The 23,136-nt window shown below is 39.6% G+C and overlaps 6 protein-coding genes across 7 annotated transcripts; 2 read left to right on the top strand and 4 right to left on the bottom strand.

Annotated features, from left to right (window-relative positions):
• Positions 1 to 140: 140 nt before the first annotated feature.
• LOC134178226 (cyclin-dependent kinase 10-like) lies at positions 141 to 3,119 on the top strand. Its single transcript, XM_062645059.1, has 15 exons — positions 141 to 289; positions 370 to 442; positions 508 to 579; positions 656 to 758; positions 904 to 985; positions 1,065 to 1,132; positions 1,189 to 1,241; positions 1,308 to 1,437; positions 2,162 to 2,285; positions 2,340 to 2,389; positions 2,452 to 2,541; positions 2,597 to 2,649; positions 2,708 to 2,801; positions 2,858 to 2,924; positions 2,978 to 3,119. Exons 1-15 carry the CDS (start codon positions 161 to 163, stop codon positions 2,999 to 3,001), a joined length of 1,212 nt encoding a protein of 403 aa, XP_062501043.1. The 5' UTR covers positions 141 to 160; the 3' UTR covers positions 3,002 to 3,119.
• On the bottom strand, positions 2,955 to 8,526 carry LOC134178225 (ankyrin repeat domain-containing protein 24-like). The gene is made up of 26 exons (XM_062645057.1): positions 8,444 to 8,526; positions 8,317 to 8,381; positions 8,203 to 8,259; positions 8,034 to 8,122; positions 7,245 to 7,309; positions 7,129 to 7,186; positions 6,983 to 7,053; positions 6,825 to 6,931; positions 6,655 to 6,758; positions 6,498 to 6,590; positions 5,563 to 5,591; positions 5,305 to 5,403; positions 5,177 to 5,236; positions 5,045 to 5,122; positions 4,924 to 4,986; positions 4,816 to 4,860; positions 4,703 to 4,759; positions 4,610 to 4,651; positions 4,480 to 4,552; positions 4,298 to 4,366; positions 3,930 to 4,012; positions 3,820 to 3,870; positions 3,671 to 3,763; positions 3,531 to 3,611; positions 3,292 to 3,474; positions 2,955 to 3,236 (listed from the first exon to the last, which is right to left on the bottom strand). The coding sequence occupies exons 1-26, from the start codon at positions 8,480 to 8,482 to the stop codon at positions 3,138 to 3,140; spliced, it is 1,953 nt and encodes a 650-aa protein (XP_062501041.1). The 5' UTR covers positions 8,483 to 8,526; the 3' UTR covers positions 2,955 to 3,137.
• A 300-nt stretch (positions 8,527 to 8,826) lies between these two features.
• Positions 8,827 to 10,751, bottom strand: LOC134178393 (cyclin-D1-binding protein 1 homolog). Its single transcript, XM_062645271.1, has 11 exons — positions 10,633 to 10,751; positions 10,472 to 10,534; positions 10,330 to 10,409; positions 10,162 to 10,243; positions 9,909 to 10,097; positions 9,778 to 9,854; positions 9,521 to 9,697; positions 9,336 to 9,460; positions 9,137 to 9,197; positions 9,029 to 9,075; positions 8,827 to 8,971 (listed from the first exon to the last, which is right to left on the bottom strand). Exons 1-11 carry the CDS (start codon positions 10,721 to 10,723, stop codon positions 8,863 to 8,865), a joined length of 1,101 nt encoding a protein of 366 aa, XP_062501255.1. The 5' UTR covers positions 10,724 to 10,751; the 3' UTR covers positions 8,827 to 8,862.
• Positions 10,752 to 10,753: 2 nt separating this feature from the next.
• LOC134178394 (ciliary microtubule inner protein 1-like) lies at positions 10,754 to 11,760 on the top strand. Its single transcript, XM_062645272.1, has 3 exons — positions 10,754 to 10,868; positions 11,167 to 11,248; positions 11,321 to 11,760. The coding sequence occupies exons 1-3, from the start codon at positions 10,816 to 10,818 to the stop codon at positions 11,588 to 11,590; spliced, it is 405 nt and encodes a 134-aa protein (XP_062501256.1). The 5' UTR covers positions 10,754 to 10,815; the 3' UTR covers positions 11,591 to 11,760.
• A 145-nt stretch (positions 11,761 to 11,905) lies between these two features.
• Positions 11,906 to 17,921, bottom strand: LOC134178309 (lysophosphatidylcholine acyltransferase 2-like). 2 transcript variants are annotated; one of them, XM_062645169.1, is made up of 16 exons: positions 17,638 to 17,921; positions 17,432 to 17,568; positions 17,018 to 17,241; positions 16,760 to 16,888; positions 16,648 to 16,689; positions 14,288 to 14,346; positions 14,078 to 14,112; positions 13,961 to 14,015; positions 13,326 to 13,355; positions 13,192 to 13,244; positions 13,001 to 13,126; positions 12,793 to 12,943; positions 12,504 to 12,602; positions 12,298 to 12,442; positions 12,181 to 12,240; positions 11,906 to 12,102 (listed from the first exon to the last, which is right to left on the bottom strand). In XM_062645169.1, exons 1-16 carry the CDS (start codon positions 17,773 to 17,775, stop codon positions 12,092 to 12,094), a joined length of 1,494 nt encoding a protein of 497 aa, XP_062501153.1. In that variant the 5' UTR covers positions 17,776 to 17,921; the 3' UTR covers positions 11,906 to 12,091. The 2 variants fall into 2 exon arrangements, with proteins under 2 accessions (XP_062501153.1, XP_062501152.1); XM_062645168.1 differs by having other exon boundaries at positions 11,906 to 12,240.
• Positions 17,922 to 18,368: 447 nt separating this feature from the next.
• Positions 18,369 to 23,069, bottom strand: LOC134178311 (lysophosphatidylcholine acyltransferase 2B-like). The gene is made up of 15 exons (XM_062645170.1): positions 22,886 to 23,069; positions 20,707 to 20,843; positions 20,395 to 20,621; positions 20,206 to 20,334; positions 20,108 to 20,149; positions 19,923 to 19,981; positions 19,831 to 19,865; positions 19,714 to 19,768; positions 19,623 to 19,652; positions 19,510 to 19,562; positions 19,301 to 19,426; positions 19,103 to 19,244; positions 18,909 to 19,007; positions 18,713 to 18,854; positions 18,369 to 18,657 (listed from the first exon to the last, which is right to left on the bottom strand). The coding sequence occupies exons 1-15, from the start codon at positions 22,988 to 22,990 to the stop codon at positions 18,536 to 18,538; spliced, it is 1,503 nt and encodes a 500-aa protein (XP_062501154.1). The 5' UTR covers positions 22,991 to 23,069; the 3' UTR covers positions 18,369 to 18,535.
• Between the last annotated feature and the right edge of the window lie 67 nt (positions 23,070 to 23,136).

The following is a 23,136-nucleotide window of genomic DNA, read 5'->3' as shown; positions in this document are numbered from 1 at the left end:
TAGTCTTCAAAAAAGGATATAAAAGGACGAAGTCTGACTGCCACTTTGACGTTTTCTCCTTCTCCGTCTCCCATTTCTATGCCTGTTGATGGGTCGCCGGCTCACAATTTGGTTGTATCCCGGATAAACGCGCATAACTCGCATACCCAGACATTTTACGATGTCAGATACTCTAGATGTTCCTGGTACAAGCAATAAACAGCGTGATTCTTACGACGCTACTGGTGGCGATATTTCTATAGTGTCCTTTACTGATGGATCTATTAGCTCAGTCCCTAGAAGCTTGAAGGTATACCTAGGCTTTGATCCATGAAATAGTTTGGTATAAGTAATTAAAGTTAATTAACTACCTGGTATGTGTATATATAGTCGGGATCATGTCGCAGTGTGGACGAATTTGAGAAGTTGAATCGCATCGGAGAAGGAACATACGGCATAGTCTGTAGGAATTCTAATATTGAAGTCTGCATCGGAGATGGGGATAGTGGTCATAGTCTGTATATGTAGATAGAGCTCTCGATACTCGAAGTAAAGAAATCGTGGCACTGAAACGAGTTAGAATGGAGAGGGAGAGAGATGGTGATTTTGTAGATATTAGTTGGGCTATACTTAATTAATAATCTGTTATAATTATATATTTAATTAATGCTGCTAGGTCTTCCGATCAGTAGTCTTCGCGAGATTATGCTGCTGCTAGACCTGAGGCATGACAATGTGGTGGAGTTGATGGAAGTTGTTGTAGGAAAGGAATTAAACAGGTTACACACACACACACACACACACACACACACACACACACACACACACACACACACACACACACACACACACAACGTTGACTGCTTTCTAATTTGAAAGTGCAACTCATCAAGTTTTAATTGTCAATCTATTACACTGTTGCAGCATATTCTTAGTGATGAAGTATTGTGAGCAAGATTTAGCAAGTCTGTTGGATAACATGCCTACTCCATTCACAGAGGCCGAGGTATCTTGACTATCCATCAAATCTTGCTGCATTCTAAGCCAAACATATGCCTATGTGTAACCTTGATTTCTCATTGCAGGTGAAATGCATTATGAAACAGATGTTTAGTGGAATAGCCTATCTACATAGACATTGTATCATTCATAGGTATGCTAACAGTTACACTCAATGCATGACTAACTAAGATACACTTTGTTCCATAGAGATTTGAAGGTTTCGAATTTACTATTGACAGACAGCGGCTGTGTAAAAATAGGTTTGGATATTATAACTATATCCTTAACAGTTACATCCATCTTGAGTTATCTCTGAATTATTCTAGCTGATTTTGGTTTGGCAAGAAAGCTGGGGTATCCTCCAAAACCGACAACCCCGACTGTTGTCACACTATGGTATCGAGCCCCAGAGCTACTATTGGGAGCAAAGATCCACACGTTTGCAGTAGACATGTGGTGAGCGTGCCTCAATTGAAAATATTAAAGCTACTATTGTACTTGATAAATGCATGAGAAATAAATAAATAAATAAATAATAAAAAGGTAGCTCAAATTAAATGTTCATTGACTTGCTGTATAGACTGTAGAAGTAGTAACGTATCCGAGGCAACAAACATTTTTGGTCACTTAAAAGGTGGAACATATAACATTGAAATTTAGCAATTTAATTAATTTATTATATTTTATATAAATTATTATAAAATATATTATAAAATGTATAATTAATAAATAATAAACTACTAAACAATTATATAAAAATTTAAATTTTGGCTTAATTAAACACAACTTGAATTTAATAATATATATACCATATTCTGTATACATTATAAAAATTAATAATTTATATTAAATTGTATGACTTAATGTCAATGCATGTGTTGATATCAAATACACTAATAACAGATAACAATGACGCATATTGCAAGCACCTCATACTGAAATATTGAACGGCTGAAATCCCTTCTTCATAATTATAATCAAAGTGGCAAACGAGGTTCTATCATGAGCTGTATAGCACTTGTAAGCAGTCGCAAGGTGTCAGATAAAGAATTTGTGAACTGTCGTTATCCAATTTCTGCCATGCATTGATCACTGTCTGCATATCCGATCCGGTGGTTCAGCACTGTGGTAGACTTCGACTCACTCATGATCTTAACGTCATTGTCATTGTTTACTTTAGGGCTGCAGGATGTATCCTCGGAGAGTTATTAGCACACAAGCCTTTATTACCAGGACAATCTGAGATTAACCAGCTAGAGAGAATGATCGACATGCTCGGGACACCCAGCGAAACAATATGGCCTGTATGACTCAATGATATTAGTTGTTGTTAAATGAGCCACTTTTGTCATACACAGGGGTTCTCTGAACTTCCAGGAGCAAGGAACTACAGTCTAAGGCAACAGCCGTATAACATACTGTGCTGTAGAGTCACAACAGTAGGCACTGCAGTCTGCTATTGCTTTCCAGATACAACAATTTGAAGCACAAATTTCACTGGTTATCGAGAGCGGGACTGAGTCTTCTAAACAGACTACTGACGTACGACCCAGCCAAACGGTATCTACTTCTATGTGTCCAAATCCCTACATCTTGTCTAACTGATTTTTCTCAGTGCAACAGCTGATGATTGTCTAGACAGCTCATACTTTGTCGAGAAGCCACTCCGTAAGAGTGACTTATCGTAGTGTGCAGAGAGCATTAGTTGTATCGTGTACTCTAATAGCTATTGATCCCTCGATGATGCCTACATTTCCTCATCATCGCGAACGTGCTTCAAATGTCAAACAAACAAAACAAGTCGAAGACTCAAGCAAAAAGTAATTTCAAAGTGTATCAGCGTACTTTCTCAGACCGTTTACATTTGCTTCTATAGGGGTGGGACAAAGCGAGGAGTGAGTATAGCATACAACATGCTTGACAGCAGCCGCAGTAGTCAACAGGTTCGTCACAACAAAGCAATGACACAGACAGAAGTTTACTGTTCTATGTGTAGGTAATCAAGAAGAAGAAATTGTGAAGTGTATACTAGTCAGTTGTCACAACATTGGTGTACGTGTTAGGATTTAAATAACCATTTGTCATAAACCGTTTTCTTGCATGTGTGTCTGTGTGTATAACACCATACCATTTCATATGCAACATAAATTGACAAATCACACGATGTCTGCTGTGAGCACGTCGTCTAGTTGACCGTTGCTGCGAAGATTGATGATACCGAAGAGAGCACTCTGTACTTCACTAGCCATGCGACCCTGTAGTAACTGTGAGTAACAACTGTGAACGAACATATGCAACGAAACAGCCGACCTGAACTGCTGAGAGAAGATGGCTCCTGTAATTGTTAACGACAGTGTTATGATGATTCTCTCTCTCCTGCATCTGCCGCTGCATGTCACGTATGCTCTGCTGTAAAGCAATGACCTCGGCATTGGCCCGGTTAGAATCAGTTTGGTTCTGTTGTTGATGCAGGCGTGATTCCAGCCGATTGACCTAAGAAAGTGCTATGAGTCACACAGCATCAGCATTTATAGCATATAGAAGATGACTTCGGTATCTTGTTTTGATTTCTGCTGCTTCAAGTCTTCAACTTCTTCCTTCAAAGTGATTATTTCTACTTCCTGGGCTTCCTGGGCAGCACAATTAACAACTGCATAAACCGAAAACGCAAACAGTCCAAGTCTCAAACTTTGAGTTGCTGATAAACATCTAGAGGAACAGTGGGAGTGTCTCCTCCGAGTTCTTGTAGTCTATCTTTGAGATCAGCATTCTCCGTTTGTAACTATAATCAAAAACTCAATCCAACCAATGCAATAAAAACAGTCTGCAGCCAGACACCTTCATAATCTGGCTATCTTGTGAATCTGAATTTGGTTGGTTTTCGACATACTATAGCATACATCGAGTTAAGACAATGGGCAAAATTGAGTTACTTGGACTACAGATACCTTGATTTGATCCTTGAGTCTTTCATTCTCAAGACGGAGTGTGGCAATCTGGCCTCTCAGTTGACTGATTTGTCGATGGGATTCTAAATGCATGACATGGATAATTAACAACAACTAGCCAATTTTCCTGTCACAGTTAGCAATTTCTCAACAGATCTCCAGGTTCTGTCAAAAGAGTGAACAAAAATCACTGCTCTCCAGTATGACGTCTTCAGAAGCCGCTACTGGTCTGTCTGTCTGTCTGTCTGCCTGTCTGCCTGTATGTCCCAGACATACCAAGCAGTTTATTGCATACCACATACTTGACTTGTTGCAAGAACTAAGTCTCTACAGTAAAAGCATCATTAATAAAATTTGTGCACTACAACCTGATTTATGAGCCTTTGCGTCCAAATCCTTGACAGGAGAAGTTCTGTGATCGGGGCTCATCTCCATACCTGCAAAAACATACTACCAGTACAATTTGCTGCAAACAACACGCAAAATATAAAGTTCATGTCATTCAAATCAGGAGAAAGACTTCTCTTTGCTCTTGGATCTTGACATATACCTGGGAGATCAAAGTCTTCTCCTTCTTGAAAGTCCATTTCTTCATCAGTGTCCAAGACTTCTTCAGAATCCGGCTACAAAGGTACATGTCTGTCGTTCAGTCTACTGACTGACAGTTTCAATACGCTTACCATAAATGATGTTACTTGAATCTCTAATGTATCAACTTTATCCTGTTACGAAATGAAGTTACTTAGAGAAAATAGACTGCATAAAGACTTTACTTGAAGCGTCTCTTTGTCTCTGTGAGCCAACCGTAATTCACTTTTCAAGTCTTTGATCTAATTCAGTAAACTCTGAAGCAGAACAACGTAATAACAAGTATCTGAATCCATACTTCCTGGCGAAGCTTTTCAATTTGTTTGTCATCTCTTGCCGAAATCTACACACACCAAGTAAATGATACCACAACATTGTGCTTTCTATCAACAACACTTGCAGATACCCATGATTCATCAGTTTGGATTGTAGACGATGGTTGACCTCCTGATTCTTCATACTGCTTTAGCTGGCAGCACCACAAATCAACAACAATTTGTAAAGTATTGACCACCACAAACACACACTTTCTCAGCAACAGCAGCATATTTTTGTTGTAGCTCGTTGCGATCCTGATTGAGCATTTCATTTTCTTCTTCTAATTCCTGTTTACTGTTAGCTAGAGTTACTTCAACACTTGGAACTAAAGATATCGTTACTTTTATTTGATCCACTGTTGATCCACTAGATTTAGACTGAGTAGTTGCAGTATGGTAACTCTAGTGAAAGTCAGACATGAATCACATGTTTTTGCTTGAGACCAATTAAATATGGCACTATAGCAAACCAGAGCTGTTGTTGCCACAGAACTTAGCGGTTGCAAACTGGCTACAGCTGGCTCATCCTGACTCTCAAATTTAGACACCATATCCTCAGGTGCAGCATCCTACACAATTTCCTTATACTACTACTTCTACTAGTGGTGTGTGTGTGTGTGTGTGTGTGTGTGTGTGTGTGTGTGTGTGTGTGTGTGTGTGTGTGTGTGTGTGTGTGTGTGTGTGTTCGTGCGCATGCATGTGTCCAGAACATTTTTTCATCATGATACCTCATCATCAGATGCACCATCTTCATCAGCTGACACAGGTAACAGCAAGATGATACATCGTCACAAAATGTTAATAAGCAAGTGTCATACCAACATTCCAGAGGAGGTAGCTTGCTAGAGTGCTTTAAAACCGGGGCCCACAAATTTTTTAGTTTGCACCGTAGCCTGTAGAAAAGAATTTGATTCCTAAATGAAGGTCCTATCGCTTTTCTCTAGTATAATCGCAGCGTTCAGAACGTTTGAAGTATTATAGCAATGTAGAAACGGTTCTACTGCGTTCCACCTTTGTCAGTCAGTAATGTCGTCAATTTCATAACGGATTCTCTTAGAATGTACAAGGAACAAAGATGTATCGCTATATTACAAATACATAAAAAGAAACTGGAAGATACTGGGCTGCTGTTAGCATCAGCTAAGGATGAATATCGTATTAGCACGCGTGACCTTCACGCCTACACATTGTTTGTTCATCAGCAAGTTGCCAGTTGCCACAAAAGGTTGTCCAGCTCTAATGGCTTTAAAGACAGTATCACTAATCACGGTGTATCAATCAGTGTCTTGAGACCTTGTTCTGTTTCTTTGTACACAATGAACAACTTACTTCTATGTCAACAGACAAAGTAGGAGTTACCAACTGTGGCAATACAAAGCAAGGAAGACCGAATAAACCCATCAAATTCTACAAGTCTCCCGTGCGTGTGATTGCCTTGGCTGAAGCAAACGCACATCAGTGAAACGTTCAAAACAGGAAAACAAGGCAAATTGAAGTATATAGACTCAAACGTTTCAAGAGCGACAACAACAACCATGTCACTGGAAGTTGCTCGGAGGCGAACAAAAGACTGACTACGTTCCGTGACAAACATACGGGGCCTTGAAATTCGCTATTGGTCAGCTGCTGTACCACCCAAAATTAAAGCACGCTAGCGAGCTACCTCCTCTGCCAACATTCCATGATGCTAATACTGGTGCCTCCTCCAATATCTTTACTATACCATAGTGAGCTGACTGCTGAGCAAAGTCACCAGCTGGTCAATCAAATCACACAACAATCACAAAAATAATAGTTTCAACAGCAGCAGCAAGACATACCAGTCAGACCAGACGAGTCTTTCAAGTCCCTGTTTGCACCTTTCTTTAAAAGAATATCAACACAGTCGTGGCTTCCATTTTCAGCTGCATGCATCAAAGCTGTTCTGCAAACAACAAAGTAAACACCTATGAAGCTTCAACCACAGTTCAATCACTCGACTCATCCTGACTTTGAACAGTTGTCAGTAGAATTAATCTGGGTGTGCCTGTCAATCAGCTCCAAACACACAGCCGCTTGATTGTTTATAGCAGCAAGTAGCAGTGGTGTTCGACCATCCTAACCACAACTTACACTGCCCAGTACATAGCTACAAACTTACATATTTACCTTATCCTCAGCTGCAAGTTTAGCATTATATTCAAGAAGCAGTTTTAAGCAATCAATGTGACCTCCACTGGCTAATAAATACAGAAAACAGAAACACTGGTAATACCACACATGTATACCATTCAGTCAGTAGACCAGTACATTACCTGCATAATGAAGTGCAGTCATAAGCACATTATCTGGCAGGATCACATCAGCTCCGCGCTGAGACACGATTAATTTAGTGAACAGCAAGCATGAATAAATAGCATTTTAAGAAAACCTTTAAGAGCAACTCAACACAACGAATGTGGCCACCTCTAGCTGCAAGTACCAATGCAGATCTACCTGCAACACGACATCAGTTTTGTTCAGTGTGTGTAATGTCAATATGAAATGCTGTAGATACAGTAAAGTAGTTCATACTACTCAACACGTGCACAATGTTATCAAAGGCCTGTCCACACTGGCAACTGGATCACAATCCGTCCGATCCACATCGCGAGGTGGTTTCGATCGCAATCGGTTGAATCCAATTAGAAATAGTGGGTGTTACCTTCATGTACCCTACACGTGTAGTTGGAACATCTAGCACTCCTCACTCGCCTTTGTTCTCGCTCACCTTACGTCGCTGTATCAGCGCTTTCCACAAGCAAAGAAGCAACAAGTACACCTCGGTCATCAGTCACGTGATATCAAAAATGAGGCGGAGGTATCGTTTTCAAAGTGCAGTGTGGATGCTCGCTATCCCCGCGATCCGATCCATTCTGGTCTAGTGTGGACAGACCTTAACTCAAATGCATCAATAGAGCACTGCAGACAATGTCTCATGCACATCAATATGTCAACTGTTTAATTAATTAATTGTTGTTATTAGTAATAGTAAATATAATCATGTAGTTCTGACACAATTTATATATTATCAATTGATACTATACATTAATTAATAACATATATTATTAATTAATACCAGTATTATTATTTCATTGCTAATTTTACTAATTAGTATATTATTAGTATTAATATTAATTCTAATAATAATAATTTTATTTAAGTTAAATAAGCGACAAACCCTGAGAATCTTGAGTATTGATTCCTTCGTTATCTACAACTAGGAGCTCCACGCACTCATCATGGCCGGTCATGGAAGCCATCTGCAGCCTAGATGCCACCACAACAAAACAACAACCAATAGCCAACCAACAGCAATCACCGTCTACGTAGAAGTCAATCATCCATACGGTGTGCGTCCTTCTACGTCCATCTTGTTCGGACCGGCACCCTTTTTCAAGGCGGTTCTGCAAACGTACAACAAACGTGCAGTTCTACGCCTTGAACTGACCAGATCTGCTCACTTCAGCTTGGATATGTCTCCAGACTGAGCCGCCAAGATAAGGCGGTCGTCGTGTTTCGTCCACTCCTAGAGTTCACACCCAATTTACTGCTTGCCGTTTTATAGGTTTGTTCTAGTACAGCTCTTACAGAAGCTTCGGACTTCTTCTTTCTAGCAAACCGCTTCATTTTGATGAGGATAGTTGTCGTTGCAACCCTTGCGTTCCCGGATAACAGGTAGCCTCGTGATTCCGGTGATATAGAGTATGTATGCTTACTTTGGGTTTCCTCGGCTAGTTTATCAGGATGTCCAGCTCTAGAACTGGACGATAGGACGATAGTACACTAGGGACAGGTACTAGACTCGAGCCAGTCCCTCCCCGCCTTCGTCATTCCCCGGATTGCCATTGACATTGACAATCCGGTGAATGACGAAGGAGGGGAGAGACTGGCTCGAGTCTAGACAGGTACATGTGTATACTTCAGGGTACTAGAAATGAACACAGGAGTAGACTGCTACACCATACCCCAAATAACCAACATCTTGTTTCTGATACTGTAATTGACTCTCAAGTATGTGTAGTAAGATGACAAGCACGCAATTTAGACAAGTTGTGTTCTACAGCTGATGATAAAAATTCAATCCAGGCATGATCATCTTGACTCAGAGCCACACCTCTACACAAATAAATCAACTGTTAAGCGGTAGTACTAACTGTGAAAATGTAATTTCACTTGAAAACAGCCAAAGTTTTCTGCAGAACCTCAGACAAGGCTGCAGCCTATAGTACAAACATCACCTAGACGTAAAATGGCAATAAAATCAATGTAATTCCAGCTTACATTTTGGTGAACAGCTTTTCTGTCAATTGGCATGTACATTACCGAAACTAGTTCATCACATCTACACAGCACCCATTAAGTAACAAAAAACTACAAATTAAAACTAAAATATAAGTACACATGCACACACACACACACACACACACACACACACACACACACACACACACACACACCACTTCATTGGCAGTATGTTCACCTCTCACTGAAAGGGTCAACAGTAGATAAAACATAATCAAGCTCAGATATTTCAGATGATGTAGGAGGCGATGTACAATAGCGCTCAATTGCTGCAGACATTTTCTTCAAAACTGACTTTGCAACCTAAATCACTTTAGTTTATTAATTAAGCACCAATGTGCCAACAACACAGCTCCAATGTACTTTGACTAAACCAATAATTGGTCCAACCATTCGCTCATCCTCCTCACCCCACTGCCTACTGGAACCATCCACATCATCATCACAACCGTGATCAGGTAACGTTTCCTCATCCTCATTGTCAACATCTGACAAGCCGCTGACTTCTAGATCACAAACAGCCCCTTTTGATGCTTTTACCTGTATTTAAAAACATATGTTTATAATCAGAAAAATTTGATTCAAACTGATAATTCTTGACATGCACTCTAAGCATTGACCTCTTCAAGTTCTGCAAGTGCATCTTTCACTAAATCACTAACAGATATAATTTTTGCCAAAACGGCTGCTTTATTATCTAAAAAGCAAGATAAAATTCATAGACTACGCAGCTAGCAAAGTGCTTGCTGACCTCGAGGAAGAAGGCTCACAGAGTCGCAAACACCCCACACTGATCCGGTTGACTGGAGTTGATGACTATGTTGTAAGTGTTGTTTCGATCCATCTACAGGCAATCCATCATCTAGAGAGCTCGCCAATAGCTCTATACTTTGCACAGCATCTAACACATTATCTCCAATACACTTACGAAGTGTGCCTCCTACAGAATAACAAAACTAATCACATGACAACAGCAGACAATGCATTACATAGAGAGACGACACCAAGCTCGGATGGCAAACTGTAGAAAGTGGAGACGACAGTCAGCATAGCAGCTTCAAGTCCACTAACAAGATGAGCACATTCCTACATATATTTAATAAATGTTTATAAATTCATAAAACAACTCCAGTGCCTAGTGAATCCATCAATGTACACCTGAAGCAATGTACCATTTCTTTAGGTCTAGGAGGCTTGGAAAATGCGAGAGACAACTTCGTCGCCTCCTTTGCAACTCCCTGAAAAGCCAGCTCTGATGCCAAAAAATACACACACAATTAATTATGGTTATCAAAGAAATGTCTATATAGTTACCAAGTTTTCTCCAAAATTCCTTTATATTAAAATTTTCAGCACTTTGTTTTCTTGCAACTCCCTCTACAGAATAAATTAACAGGTCCTACTCGCTAGTAGTGCAGATGAAGTGTAGAATGGGATCTAGCACGCCCCACCTGCCTACAGAACTTATACTTTACCTTTGATCTCTTTCTTTACTAGGTGCATGTTCTCACAAAGTACTGCTAGAGGTGTCATCACTGGTTTCCGTTTCTCCCCAACACACGCCATTGTGGGGCTTAATATTTTCTGCGCCTGCGTGGAAACCGTGGTGACGGCGAGTTGACAGTGTCAAGTAGATGATGACAAATTCTGAACACTAGATGAGCTACAAGATGAAGAGAGGCATCAACTACGCTCACGAAGACCAGATATGGTAAGACGATATTTATTGTGGTATGCACTGTTGAATCAATGAGAAACTCTCAACGTGAAACCCGGAAGTAGAAATATAGAAGCAAAAGGCGCCATGACCATAGACGAAACCTCTCGCCCTTGACTCACTAAATAATCGGATCTACACTAGCCTGTTATGTACTGTACGCATATATAGCTACTGTATCCAGTAGTAGTGTTGAGGTTTCGCATCCTCTATCTAGAACAGCAGAACCCAAACATCACGTGATTTTGTGGAGCTAGGGATGTAGAATTTGTTGAAAACTGTGTACACACAGGAAAAATCATATTGCGAGCGAACAAATGGCAGCGAAGCTGTGGCCAAAAAACTGGGGATTCCTCTCTCACGAGTACGCAAAGGTATGAAATATACTTTGACGCAATATCTCGTAAAATAATTATCTAAAGGAGGCCTCATTAATTTTTTCGCAGTTTAATTTTAAGCAGAGTAGACAGTCTGAGTCGGCTGCATCTCAAAAGCTCGTCAGAATGGCGGCAGAAGGAGAATCATATCCGCTGAAGCTGCCACCGTTAAAACCAGCCCCAGAGTTTAAAGGGTTGCCATTTCCAAAGACTACAGCACGGGAAGTTGGTTGGAGATCAGCGTACAGATCCTGCTGTCTCGAGAAATACAGTTCATACGCGAAGTCTAGAGGAAATTTGCTAAAGAGCTTGAACTGGCCTCCAGATGCAGTTGTCTGAAGAGTACTCACTGCATATCAACTTGCTTTACGTACAAACTGCAGATGGCATTCTTCAACTGACACAATTTCTTTTCATAGTGCTGTTTGTATACAGTGCAGTTGCACAGTAAACAATCTGTAAAATAGCTTGAGGATGGTTTCTGACCGCTTTATATACATCTGTGAGATAGAAATACTCTCAGTCTTGCTCTACTCAGTCTATACATACAGACACAGACACAGACACAGACACACACACACACACACACACACAAACAAACAAACACAATGACTGACTGGTAGCTCTCTTTCCTACAGTCAGCTCACTGTGGGTATAGATCGATGTATTGATGGTCTGTATATAAAATAAAGAAAACGTGACTATCAGCTCAGAAAACTAATTTGACCAACAAAGCAGCTTCTATTGCTATTCTTTCAGTGCATTGATAAATGACAAACATAATATCTGTCAGCAGCTGCATCACTCACTCTTACAGTCAGTTCAGTGGATAAATTCATATCATCTGAAATCTGACAGTAAACCTGATTAGTCAAGTTTCTGGTGTTCATAAGCAGCTTCCAGAGCATCCACAAGTTCACCATGCACACCTCGAACTTTAAATAAGACAGCATATTCTGGTCGTTTCGAGCAGCACTGTGCAAACTCATCTAAACAACCATGTCAATACTACTGGTACAGCAAAACATCAGTGACACATTGGTTACCATAAGACAACTTCCCTTCACCATCTTTGTCGGCTTCCCTAAATATCTCATCAACATGCTCATCTTTAATACCATCAAAGGCTGCACAAAGAATTAATTTCAACTCGTCACGATCAACAAATCCGTCTCCATTAATATCAACCGTCTACATATAGATGTTCAAGCTCCAGAATAAAACCAAAAGAGAATAAGTTTATGGATACAACCTGAAAAGCAAAGCGTAGAGTCTCGTCTGTATTGGCAGGATCGCATATAAGAGCAACACTAATAAGGTATTCTCGAAAACTGATCCTTCCATCACCATTCTATTGTAATACATCAACAGACAATTAACTAGTTATTCTTGCAGTAGTTGCCACCAGACAAGCATCAGGCAAACAGACAAAGTAAGAAAGAGTAAGAAAAACATACACACAGAGTGTAACTGATGACAGACGTGCAAGCAGACAGATAGACAGACAATGTCAACACAATGACGTGTACAGAAAGCCTTACTCTATCGTAGAGACTGAACACATCTCTCAACTGTGAAGAGACAGGAAGACTGAGATACTGACAAAACTCTTCAATGTCCACATATCCATCCTTGTTTTCATCAATCTCAGCAAACTGACTAAGATGCCTTTTCATGTCATTCAAGTCCATACTGTATAATCACAAACATAGAGTACGTATCAGTTAACATAGCGGCTACCTTCCCTACTGTAGGCGATCTTTCAGCTTGACAAATTCTACAATACCAGCATTAAATGGTAGTGAATGTCGAGTGCCTGATGTCATCAGCCGAATATCTTCAAATGTGTGATCAGATGTTGGCAAGTTCAGTTTCCTAAAAATGCAACAAGCAACTTCGCTCGAGTAGACGGCCATCAAACAACCTATTGAAGTTCATACTTGGCCAATACATTCCTAACATTGTTGGCATACAAAATAGGATCTTCCTTTTCCTAAAATAAGCAACCAATTGTGAGTATATATATTATAAGTAAATGACTATCACCCATCTCCAGAGAAGTAATATTCTGAACCTGGTTTGACGGTGTGTAGACTGGACAGTACTATGGCAACAAAAATGACTATTTTAGACCGTGTTTCCACTAGCTGCACCTTAAACTAGTTTAGCTTAAACACGTTTAAAACTAAACCAGTTCAGGAAAGTGACTGTTTCCACTAGGAACTCGGACATCCGAGATGCGCAAAACAAACCGTCTAGGAATGCCTTATTTTGAAGCATTGGGCTGCTCTGTCGCCGAGTCAGAGCAACTGTTGGTTGTCACTGATTCAGCATCTGCTAGTAGGAATTTGCATGACGATGACCAAGGACACCGTCTCCGTAGCTGCTCTCTTAGCTAACAACCCATATATCTTTTAAGGCAATCCTATCCCAGCAAAATAGTCAATATCATCAAAAGATGTTGTCAGAAGTCATCTAAACAAGCCCGCTACTGTCACGTGACATTTAAACCTAAACAACTTTGCTAAACCTACTCTGAAGTAGGTTTAAGAAAGCAGTTTAGGTTTAAAATATAACTGGTTCAGTGCAGGTGGAAACAGGTCAATTCTTAAACCAGTTTAGCTTAAACCACTTGTTAAACCGGTTTAGGCGCTAGTGGAAACACCCCCTTACTTTTTAATTTACTCAAAATGCAACAGTAAAGTAAACCTCAATTTCCAAGTAGTTTGCAAACTGACAAAGTGTCAAATAGAAAGAGAAATGTCTGATGAAAACAAAGCTTAATCATCAGAACTGCAAACATGTTAATACACTTGACAAACGTACGCTGACAGGCCTGTCCATGTCCATGTTGTTGTATCCTATACACCATTCAAGAAATACGTGTCAATTTAAATGGACAAACACAATCAAATCTAAACAAAATTATTTTAATAAGTATACAGACTCATAGACATCTGTCTCACAATGGCCAGCTAGTAGATGACCACGACATAACATCTTAACATGAAAACCACAATTATTATACATACTAACCATTTTATTTCTGTAATGAAACAGAACAGGCTGCACTGGACAACCAGCTACAAAAGCACCTATCAATGCACACAACAGCAAGAATATCACATAAATCAATCAATAAATTATTCATCAGTATATATATATATATATATATATATATATATATATTATATATATATATTTTTTATATTCTTCTTCTACACAAACTACCCCAAACTGCCCCAGACTACCCCAAACTACCCTACCTACCCAGTCCCTAACATAACTACATTACAGTGACAGGAAAATCCCACAAGTCATCAAAGTCCAGGTTCAGTCTACTGTATAATAGCTTGGCATTATACTGCCACAGTCTCACGAACAACTGTTCCATCAAATTTGAGTATGTCTGAGAGAAAGGTATGCTGTTCATTGATGAAGCTTTTGAGGCTATGATCTTCAGCGTCTCTAGACTTGAAGAAGACCAGTGTCCTAAAGTTTCTACAATGAGCAGGTAGAAATGACCTCTTGCTTGAGTAACCACCTTGTAATGCTTTTTGTCTTTCTCTATTTCACCAGCTTCTGCTGCGGCACCTGGTTTTATGGCTGCCTTGGAGACATAGGATGGTTGCATAGAATCCCTCACTGACACATCAAAGAATGCGGGACGGCCCTCCAGGAAATCTGGGTGAAACACATCACCAGGTCAATTATTGCTTTCCCCTCCGCACTTTTGTTCCCGTTTGGAATCTCTGTTATCAACAAGCAGTGCATGCCATATAACCTCGCTGATTGCATTATGACATTTTATGCGAAGATGTCCATGCCCGCAGACAAGGACATGGTCACCAAAACAGTCCATGACATGTCCGCATGGACATCTTGCCGCTTGTTGACTGGCCAGAAAGATAGAGATTCCAAGCCAGTATCTACAAGCTAAAATATGTTCATGTCGGAGCATGGCCAGGCCGAGCTTTGGGTTAGGAATTGCCCTCAACCACCCTCCTGCATGAGGTGTAGAGATGGTATTAATACATGCTTGATCCTGAAGACTGAAACCCTCTTTCAGATTTGACAACAGATAAGAATTAATTCTTGATTGGATTTGATGTTGCAAAGCATTTGTGAGATTGGGAGGGATCGTGTCACTACCAAGATACTTGGGCAATATGTTCCTAGCGTGGTTCTCACCTGGAATGCAGACATAAGGACTGTTGGTGATGTCATCTAAGTCAGCTGTATTGGAAGCATTCTTGTCCAGGAAGAAGCTGACAAGGTTCCGAGAAAAGTTACAGCTTCCAAGAAAGGCTGCAGAAGAGGTTGGTACAGCTTCTTTTAACCCAACACCACCAACTTTCAGCGGAAGCGTAGCCTGATGCCATGCAGAATCAGAGATAGACAAGTGGGTTATAACACCCAAAGATCTCCGAAGTCCTCTGTCAAAGCGTACAAACTGGTCACTGCCAAGACTTGGAGGAACGGTTTGTAGCAGACTGTTCAGTTTGCAAGAACCCAGACAACTTCTCAAGGTGTAGTTCCACTTGCGGATTGTCCAGATCTTGGAGATGGTTTTGAGAATTCAGAACTTTATTGACAACCTTAGCAAGGGTTGAATCAATGAAATCACCTTTGCCATATACTGGTGACCCAAGTAGAGTAGCATCTCCCTCTGACTGATAGACTTGTTAGATTTCAGATGGAAATTCGGGAAAGGTCTGATCGCCAGAGGGCCAGAAAACTTCACATTTATCAATATATATATATATATATATATATATATATATATATATATATATATATATATATATATATATATATATACATACATACATACATACATACATACATACAGAGTTTAAAATTTGCAAAATTTTCTACTCGCCAAAAGTAAAAGCCTTGGAGTCCCAATACGTGCATAAATTAATGTTATATTGATATTGTAAAAATAGCATCAAAACTATGATAGATACACACTTCCCATTTTAATTAATTATTTAGTAATTAACAAGCTAGCTATGTCTAAAAGTTAGTAGTGGTTGTGTAACAGAATCTGCAGTAATTATTAGACTACACTTATGTGTATTACTGATTGACTTTGTTTTACAACAAAACAAGTGCATTACATTTTATCCTCGTGCTCGTCATCATTCTTGATTCTTTTGTTGTAGACAATTTTTCTTGCCATAAGGTGCAATATAAAGATGCCTCTTAACTTTCCCCAATTTTGACGAGATAGAAATTAATAGCCTATGTAGGATCAAAGGTCTCTACATTTAGAACTGACCCCCTCATGGTATTCACATTTCCATCATGATCTATTAGACTAACCTAACTTAGCTAATATCAAAAGAATACACACTATCACTGCAGAGATGCAACCATGTTAGTTATCTTACCTCTCCTGAATGTTACTAGAGCCTTTCTGTTTGTACACACACCTATTAAATTTTAGATCACAAAATATGTCTACCCTACGGCAAACACCAACATCTTGAATACCACAGGTACCTTCAGGAAATATAAAGATATGTGGCCATCTGTTATCCCTTGCACGATCTGTAATTGATTTCACTGCTTCATCATTCAAACCAGTTATATCACGATCTACCAGTATCTGCTGCGTTGCTTTTACCAGAGCTGCAACAACAACAACATGTAACAATAACACATTTTATATTATATATCAACCAAAAATTACAAAAAATCCATTTTCAAATGTTATGCTTAGAAATATAGAAACAGAACAACTGCAACCATTTTTCTTACTTCCTATCAAAGGAATATTTCCATTTTCCCTTCTGTGCACTCCACATGGTACAAAGTCACTCACAATACCAGCAACCAAAAAGTCAATGTATGATGAATGAAGAGGAGCAATGATCACTGGTGCCTCTTCTCTGCTTGCTCGTTTGCCTTTTACGTTAATCCACCAAAATCCAAATGCAACGAGAGCATAACGACAAAGACGAACCAGAATTCGAGAAAGAAAACTAGCACAAACCAATAAAAGTGAGCAGACGTACAGAACCATAATGTTGGTGTGCAATGACATGCATGCATATATAAGTGCACACAAACACAAACAAACACGCACGCCAACACTCAGTCACGTGACTCTACAAAAACTCCCGTTTCTGACCGCTCATAGCCGAAATTAATATTCAGCACAAAGTGTCCTACCGTCTCCATCCACAGCATATCTGTAGTCCATCTTTCAAACCGACGAGAATCAGTAGAGATATCAACCACGTCAACAACAAGAAAAAAAGAGAAAGAACAACACGGATGGGAAGCAACAGAACTGTATTCAAAACAATCTGCCAAACAAGATAATAAACGTCGTAACGACGTCGATCCGGAGGTGCAAGGTGACACTTGCACCAGACCTTCGCTATTTGCCACTTCGAGAACTTGAGAGTGCTGTAATCATACTCAAACGGATTAATGCTAGCTTCTTTAAATGATGCAGCCCGTAGGATTGGTCTCTTTTTCTTCCCGATTGCTTTCGCAGTTGATGTTGACATCTCGGTAGTTAACTGACGCGCGAGCGCTGCACAGAGGAGCGAGGCTACAGTACAGTACGTGTACACGGTCGCTGTGAAAGACGAGTCACTACTGACTGAACACGGAAGCCGTTTTTGCTGTCATTACGCGCGACATATCAGTTCGAGATTCTAAACAACGTGGGTTTCGCATGCGTGCATAATTACAAGCTGTACATGTACCGATTCCGGGCGCGCAAGAGGTACGAGGCTACTGCACGTGCCACATACACAGTCACTGAATGTTAGACCAAAAAGTATATTCAAACGTATACAAAAGTATACAAGTACAACTTAACTGTGTGTGAGAGATATATATGTAAACCTATTGTATTACTAATTTACATATGCCTCATGTCAAATTTCAATTTCCAGTTGCTGTAAACTGCTGGAAATCATTCTTTTTGAAAAGATGTAGAGTACGATTAACAATATTTTGGTTATTTCTAAGAGACGTAAAATTTGTTGCAATGGCTTTTCTCTGTGCTGGAAGAGATTTGAAAAAAGAAATCAAGACATTTAAGCCTGTATTGAAAGCGAAGAACCAACTGTGGTTATATAATTAATTAACAAATTAATTAATTACACTGTTCTGGATATTCTGTAAAAACAGTCTAAAGATAACTTGATTATTTAATTAGATCCCATAAGAATAATTTCTATGATAACTTGCATCTCTTATAATACACAAACATGATTGAAATCTACAGTAAACAAAAAAATCAAAACATTTACACAGATACTAGTCAGCCTTAACATGTTCCGTTAATGTTCTCTTTTCATTCCTTCCACTCCTACCAATTTCATAATGACGAAACAAATATTGGTAATCAGACTTGTTGCGACAGAATTGAGCAAATTTGTCTAAACCAAACTACATAAGTAACAACAGACATACAGAAAACAGACTAACACAAACCATATGATACTCCAGTTTCATCCACTCCCGCTTGATTAAATACTTCGTCAACGCATGCGTCGTCTACACCATGGAAAGCTACAGACATAACATGCTTGAGCTCAGCACGATTAACCAAGCCATCGTTGTCCTCATCAAACGTCTGTGTACAACAAGACAATAAATACTAATCCAACGTTAGAAGAACAAGTTCAACCTCAAAAGCAAATCGCATTGCTGGGTCGGTGCTATAGGGATGGCACATTATGACAACACTAATGAGGTATTCTCGTAGGTCGATCTTTCCATCGTCATTCTGTAGTACAAAGATGTGTAAAGAGCAATTATTGAGACACAAAGAATCACCAGCAGCAGCACAACTAAACTACTCATGCATCACATCACAACAACCTTGTCGTATAAATCAAAGATTTCACTGAGCTCAGATGATACAGGCAAATTAACATATTGAGAAAACTCCTGAAGGTCAACGTATTTGCATGTCTTTCCTTGCAAATCCTTAACAGCATCCTTTACATCGTCCAGTTTTAAACTAAACAGCAAGGAAACTAATAACGTGACACATTTCCTTATCATTGAAGCACAAACCTTAGCCAATTCTCACGCTTTCTCAATTCAATCATTCCCTTACTAACTGGTACTGAATAAAAGCGGCCTCCCATCATATACTTGAGATCTGTCAAAGCATATTCTGTTGTCGGGAGACCCAGTTTTCTACATAAATTAGCCAATTTTTTACATATAAGCATAATCATCGGTGTTGAGAAATAAAATGGCAATAAACATCATGTCCTTACCGAGACATCATCTTCTGTATGTTGCTTGCATAAAGATCAGGATCCTTCTTTTCCTACAGTAAACATGCCTTCGTATACTCCACACCGAAAAGATCTTAAGTTAATTAATTCACCTCTTCAGTAGGCGTATAGACATCATAAAACTAGAGAAATAAAAGTCGTGTTATAATTCTTGTCCACCTGATTAATAAAAAAATATCTAACCTCAACCTCCATATGATTTACAAATCGACACAGGTGGTAGTAGATCGATTCGACCCTGAATATCAAATAGTGTTCGAGCACACGGTCTCAACAACACAAATACGTTTGCTATATTACGGGTGCAATCCATTCCAAGCCCAAGATGTAATGTCCTACGATGCAAGAATGACACCAGAGCGACAACAGACAAAAAGGACAACAATACAAACCATGTCATTCAAGTATCGATAGACAACCGGCTGAATCGGACAACCACACACAAAAGCACCTGTAAGAAAACACGTCTGCCCAACCATCTAACTCATACAAGATTAATTAAACACTGACAACAAGCCACAAGCTTGCAGGTTAACAATAATGCAATGATGTTATCTGAGTAAGAACAGTTACTGACCTTTTTTGAATGGAGTTAAACTTGCACGATTAGTACACCATCCTGTATCACACACTCAACTCACAGACGTCGCTCACTAGAAAATCACATTGCAATACCTTCGACAAACACAAGCACTTGAGGCGACAACGGATTTGCAACTCGCTCTTTAATGTTGTCCAATGCTAATTGCCTCGACTGGCTATCAGAGCGAGACACATAAATCTGTTGGGTTGCTACCACCATGTCTACAACAGTAACGCATTGCAGTGCAAATAACATCAATAAAATACAACGACAAATCCCACTGTGGAAGAATGGTATCTTCTCGTTCTCTTTACGATGCAGACCGATAGGTACAACACTCCCATCAACAACAGCAGTTACGAGAAAATCAACCCACGACGAATGCAAAGGAACTGCAAGTACTGGTGCGTCTTCTCTCGATGCTTGTTTACCTTTCCTTTCAATATGCCAGTAGCCAAAACATATTAGTCCCAGTCGAGCAAGCTTGACCAGAAGCCAGCACAATAGTCTATTCCAAAACAAATGACACAAACAATAACACACAACAAAATTCTATACAGGTAAGCCTATATGTAGTATATTAGCAATCATACCCTCGCCATCCAAAGTGGATATCAGTTCGTGATTTCAGTCTGACTACAATAATGAAAGACAGCAGCCATCCAGTAAGCATTATGATGACAAGACTGATCATTCGTATAGGAAGCAAAATCACCGTCCCTATGGCAATCTATGTACACAAGCAAACAATGATTAGGCACTCCATACAAAGTACAGTAGGATGTCAGTTATCCAAAAACGTCAGTTAACCGAACGCAGAGTGCCTCGGACGTGCTATCAACTGTTTCATGCATGCACAACAAGGTAAATGTCAAGTTAGTAACACTATATGGTATACTACTTTCTCATTATGTTTTACCCTATAGAGTGCAGTCAAGTTTGGGTGTTTGTGCAAATGTTGTTCAGTGTACAAGAATTCGGTTTAATAAAATGAGTGAGCATGGGTAGTCTCAGAGACCCAGGGACACCCATTTGTGCATCGGGAGAGTTAACCTCAGTTAACCAAAATATTCAGAGCTAAGAACAGGGTCAGGTCACAAAGTGTTCGGATAACTAATATCCTATTGTCTACAGCAAATGTGGAGAACACAAATTGAATCAACTTATGTTAGACCTGTTATACGTACGAGCAAGGTGGCAGGTACAACACTATTTCTGTGCATAAATGTGTCTTATACATGTGCAAGTGCGCACACACACACACACACACACACACACACACACACACACACACACTTCTTTCTTTTTTCTTTTTCGCTACTCAATAATGAGTTCACGACTTCCATTCAACAGTTGTTTACAATTTTGTCTTTGATGAGCACGTTCATGTGCAAAGAGTCCAATTCTGGAACGACATACTCGATGACAGATATTACAAACGTTCTTTGTACCAGTAGTCAAGTTTTCTAGTGTATAGTTGTGCCGCATTAGTCTCTTTTCTTTAATTTTGTCAATTCTACCTTCCTCGTACTGATCTAAACCTAATCTCATATTTTTCTTCCACATTGAAAGATCACATTCTATCATTTCCTAATTTTTATGATTAATATCAACATTCTGTAGATTGTGTCTTAAAGTGTCTTTGAACCTCAACTTCTGACCACCAGCTTTTCTTCATGCATCTAACAACTGACCGTATAGCACTTGTTTTGGTAAACGTCTCTCATCCATTCTTGCAACATGACCTACCCACTTTAGTTGCTGTTAAGTCAACATATATTCAATTCCTGTTTTCAGCTCTTTGCAAAACTTCTATGTTTGTCACTCTTTCCGACCAATGGATTTTTAGTATTCGACGCAGACGGCAAAGGTGAAATTTTTCTAGATCCTGAACATTTCTTCTATATAGCATCCACGTTTGTGATCCATACAGAAGAGTTGCAAGAACGACTGCTTTGTAAACTTTAATTTTAGTCTTTATTCTTATTTCTTATTAACTCCATAATCTTGATTTAAGTGCGCCATACGCTCTATTTGCTTTTTACAGACGTGCAGCAATGTCCTTATCAACACTACAATCCTCTGAATGAACACTGCCGAGGTAAGAGAACAAGGAAACCCTCTTTAGTGCTTCACCAATCACAAAAATGTCCTTGCCAGCATTTACTGTACCAGGAATCGGCTGAAACATGCACTCCGTTTTCTTGATATTTATTTGCAATCTAAAACTAATAGCTGCTTTTGCAAAAGAGTTTACAATTTCTTGCATATCATCTGCAGAATGTGCTACCAGAGCACAGTCATCTGCAAAGAGTATATCTCTTAATTTCACACACACACACACACACACACACACACACACACACACACACACACACACACACACACACACACACACACACACACACACACTTCAAAGTCAATACACACCACTTGTAAACGGCTTACAAAAGTCATACCACCCAAACATGTGAGAAAAAATGACCAAAACCACTTTCTCACTCCACATCACCCTATCGACACGCTACACTGCACACAAATCATACGAATACCGTAACCACGCCCACCAAGCTACACCATGGAAACTCTAATGCCGCTAGCGCATACCACGGTACATGCATCGATAATTTAAAATCGTCAAGGGCAATGTAGCAGTAAAATATAGCAAATAGTGAGAACGACGATTATTTGAGCATCTGGAGATCTAGCTAGAGTATCTCCCAATAGATAAATATAAATTAAACTGCAGTACCGACACGCTGTTTCACAAACCTCGCATTTTCTCCACGTCGTAAATTTCAGCTTGCTGTAATCGTACACGTACGGATTGACGCCGGCTTCCAGGAACGTCAGAGCTCTCAAGATCTGCCGCCCCATGACCTCAACCACGAGGGCACTCAAGCATGCGCAAATGTGTTTCGTAACGTTGTTCTCCTTATGTCGGTTTCGAGCTCTGAGGTTACCGTTTTAGACGTTCGCGCTCAAATACATCACATAAAACGTCCAAAAACGGATTTACAACT

Source organism: Corticium candelabrum, chromosome 4, assembly GCF_963422355.1.
Source record: "Corticium candelabrum chromosome 4, ooCorCand1.1, whole genome shotgun sequence".
NCBI lineage: Eukaryota > Metazoa > Porifera > Homoscleromorpha > Homosclerophorida > Plakinidae > Corticium > Corticium candelabrum.
The sequence above is the reverse complement of the archived record's forward strand: the minus strand, read 5'-3'. Positions and strand labels throughout refer to the sequence as shown.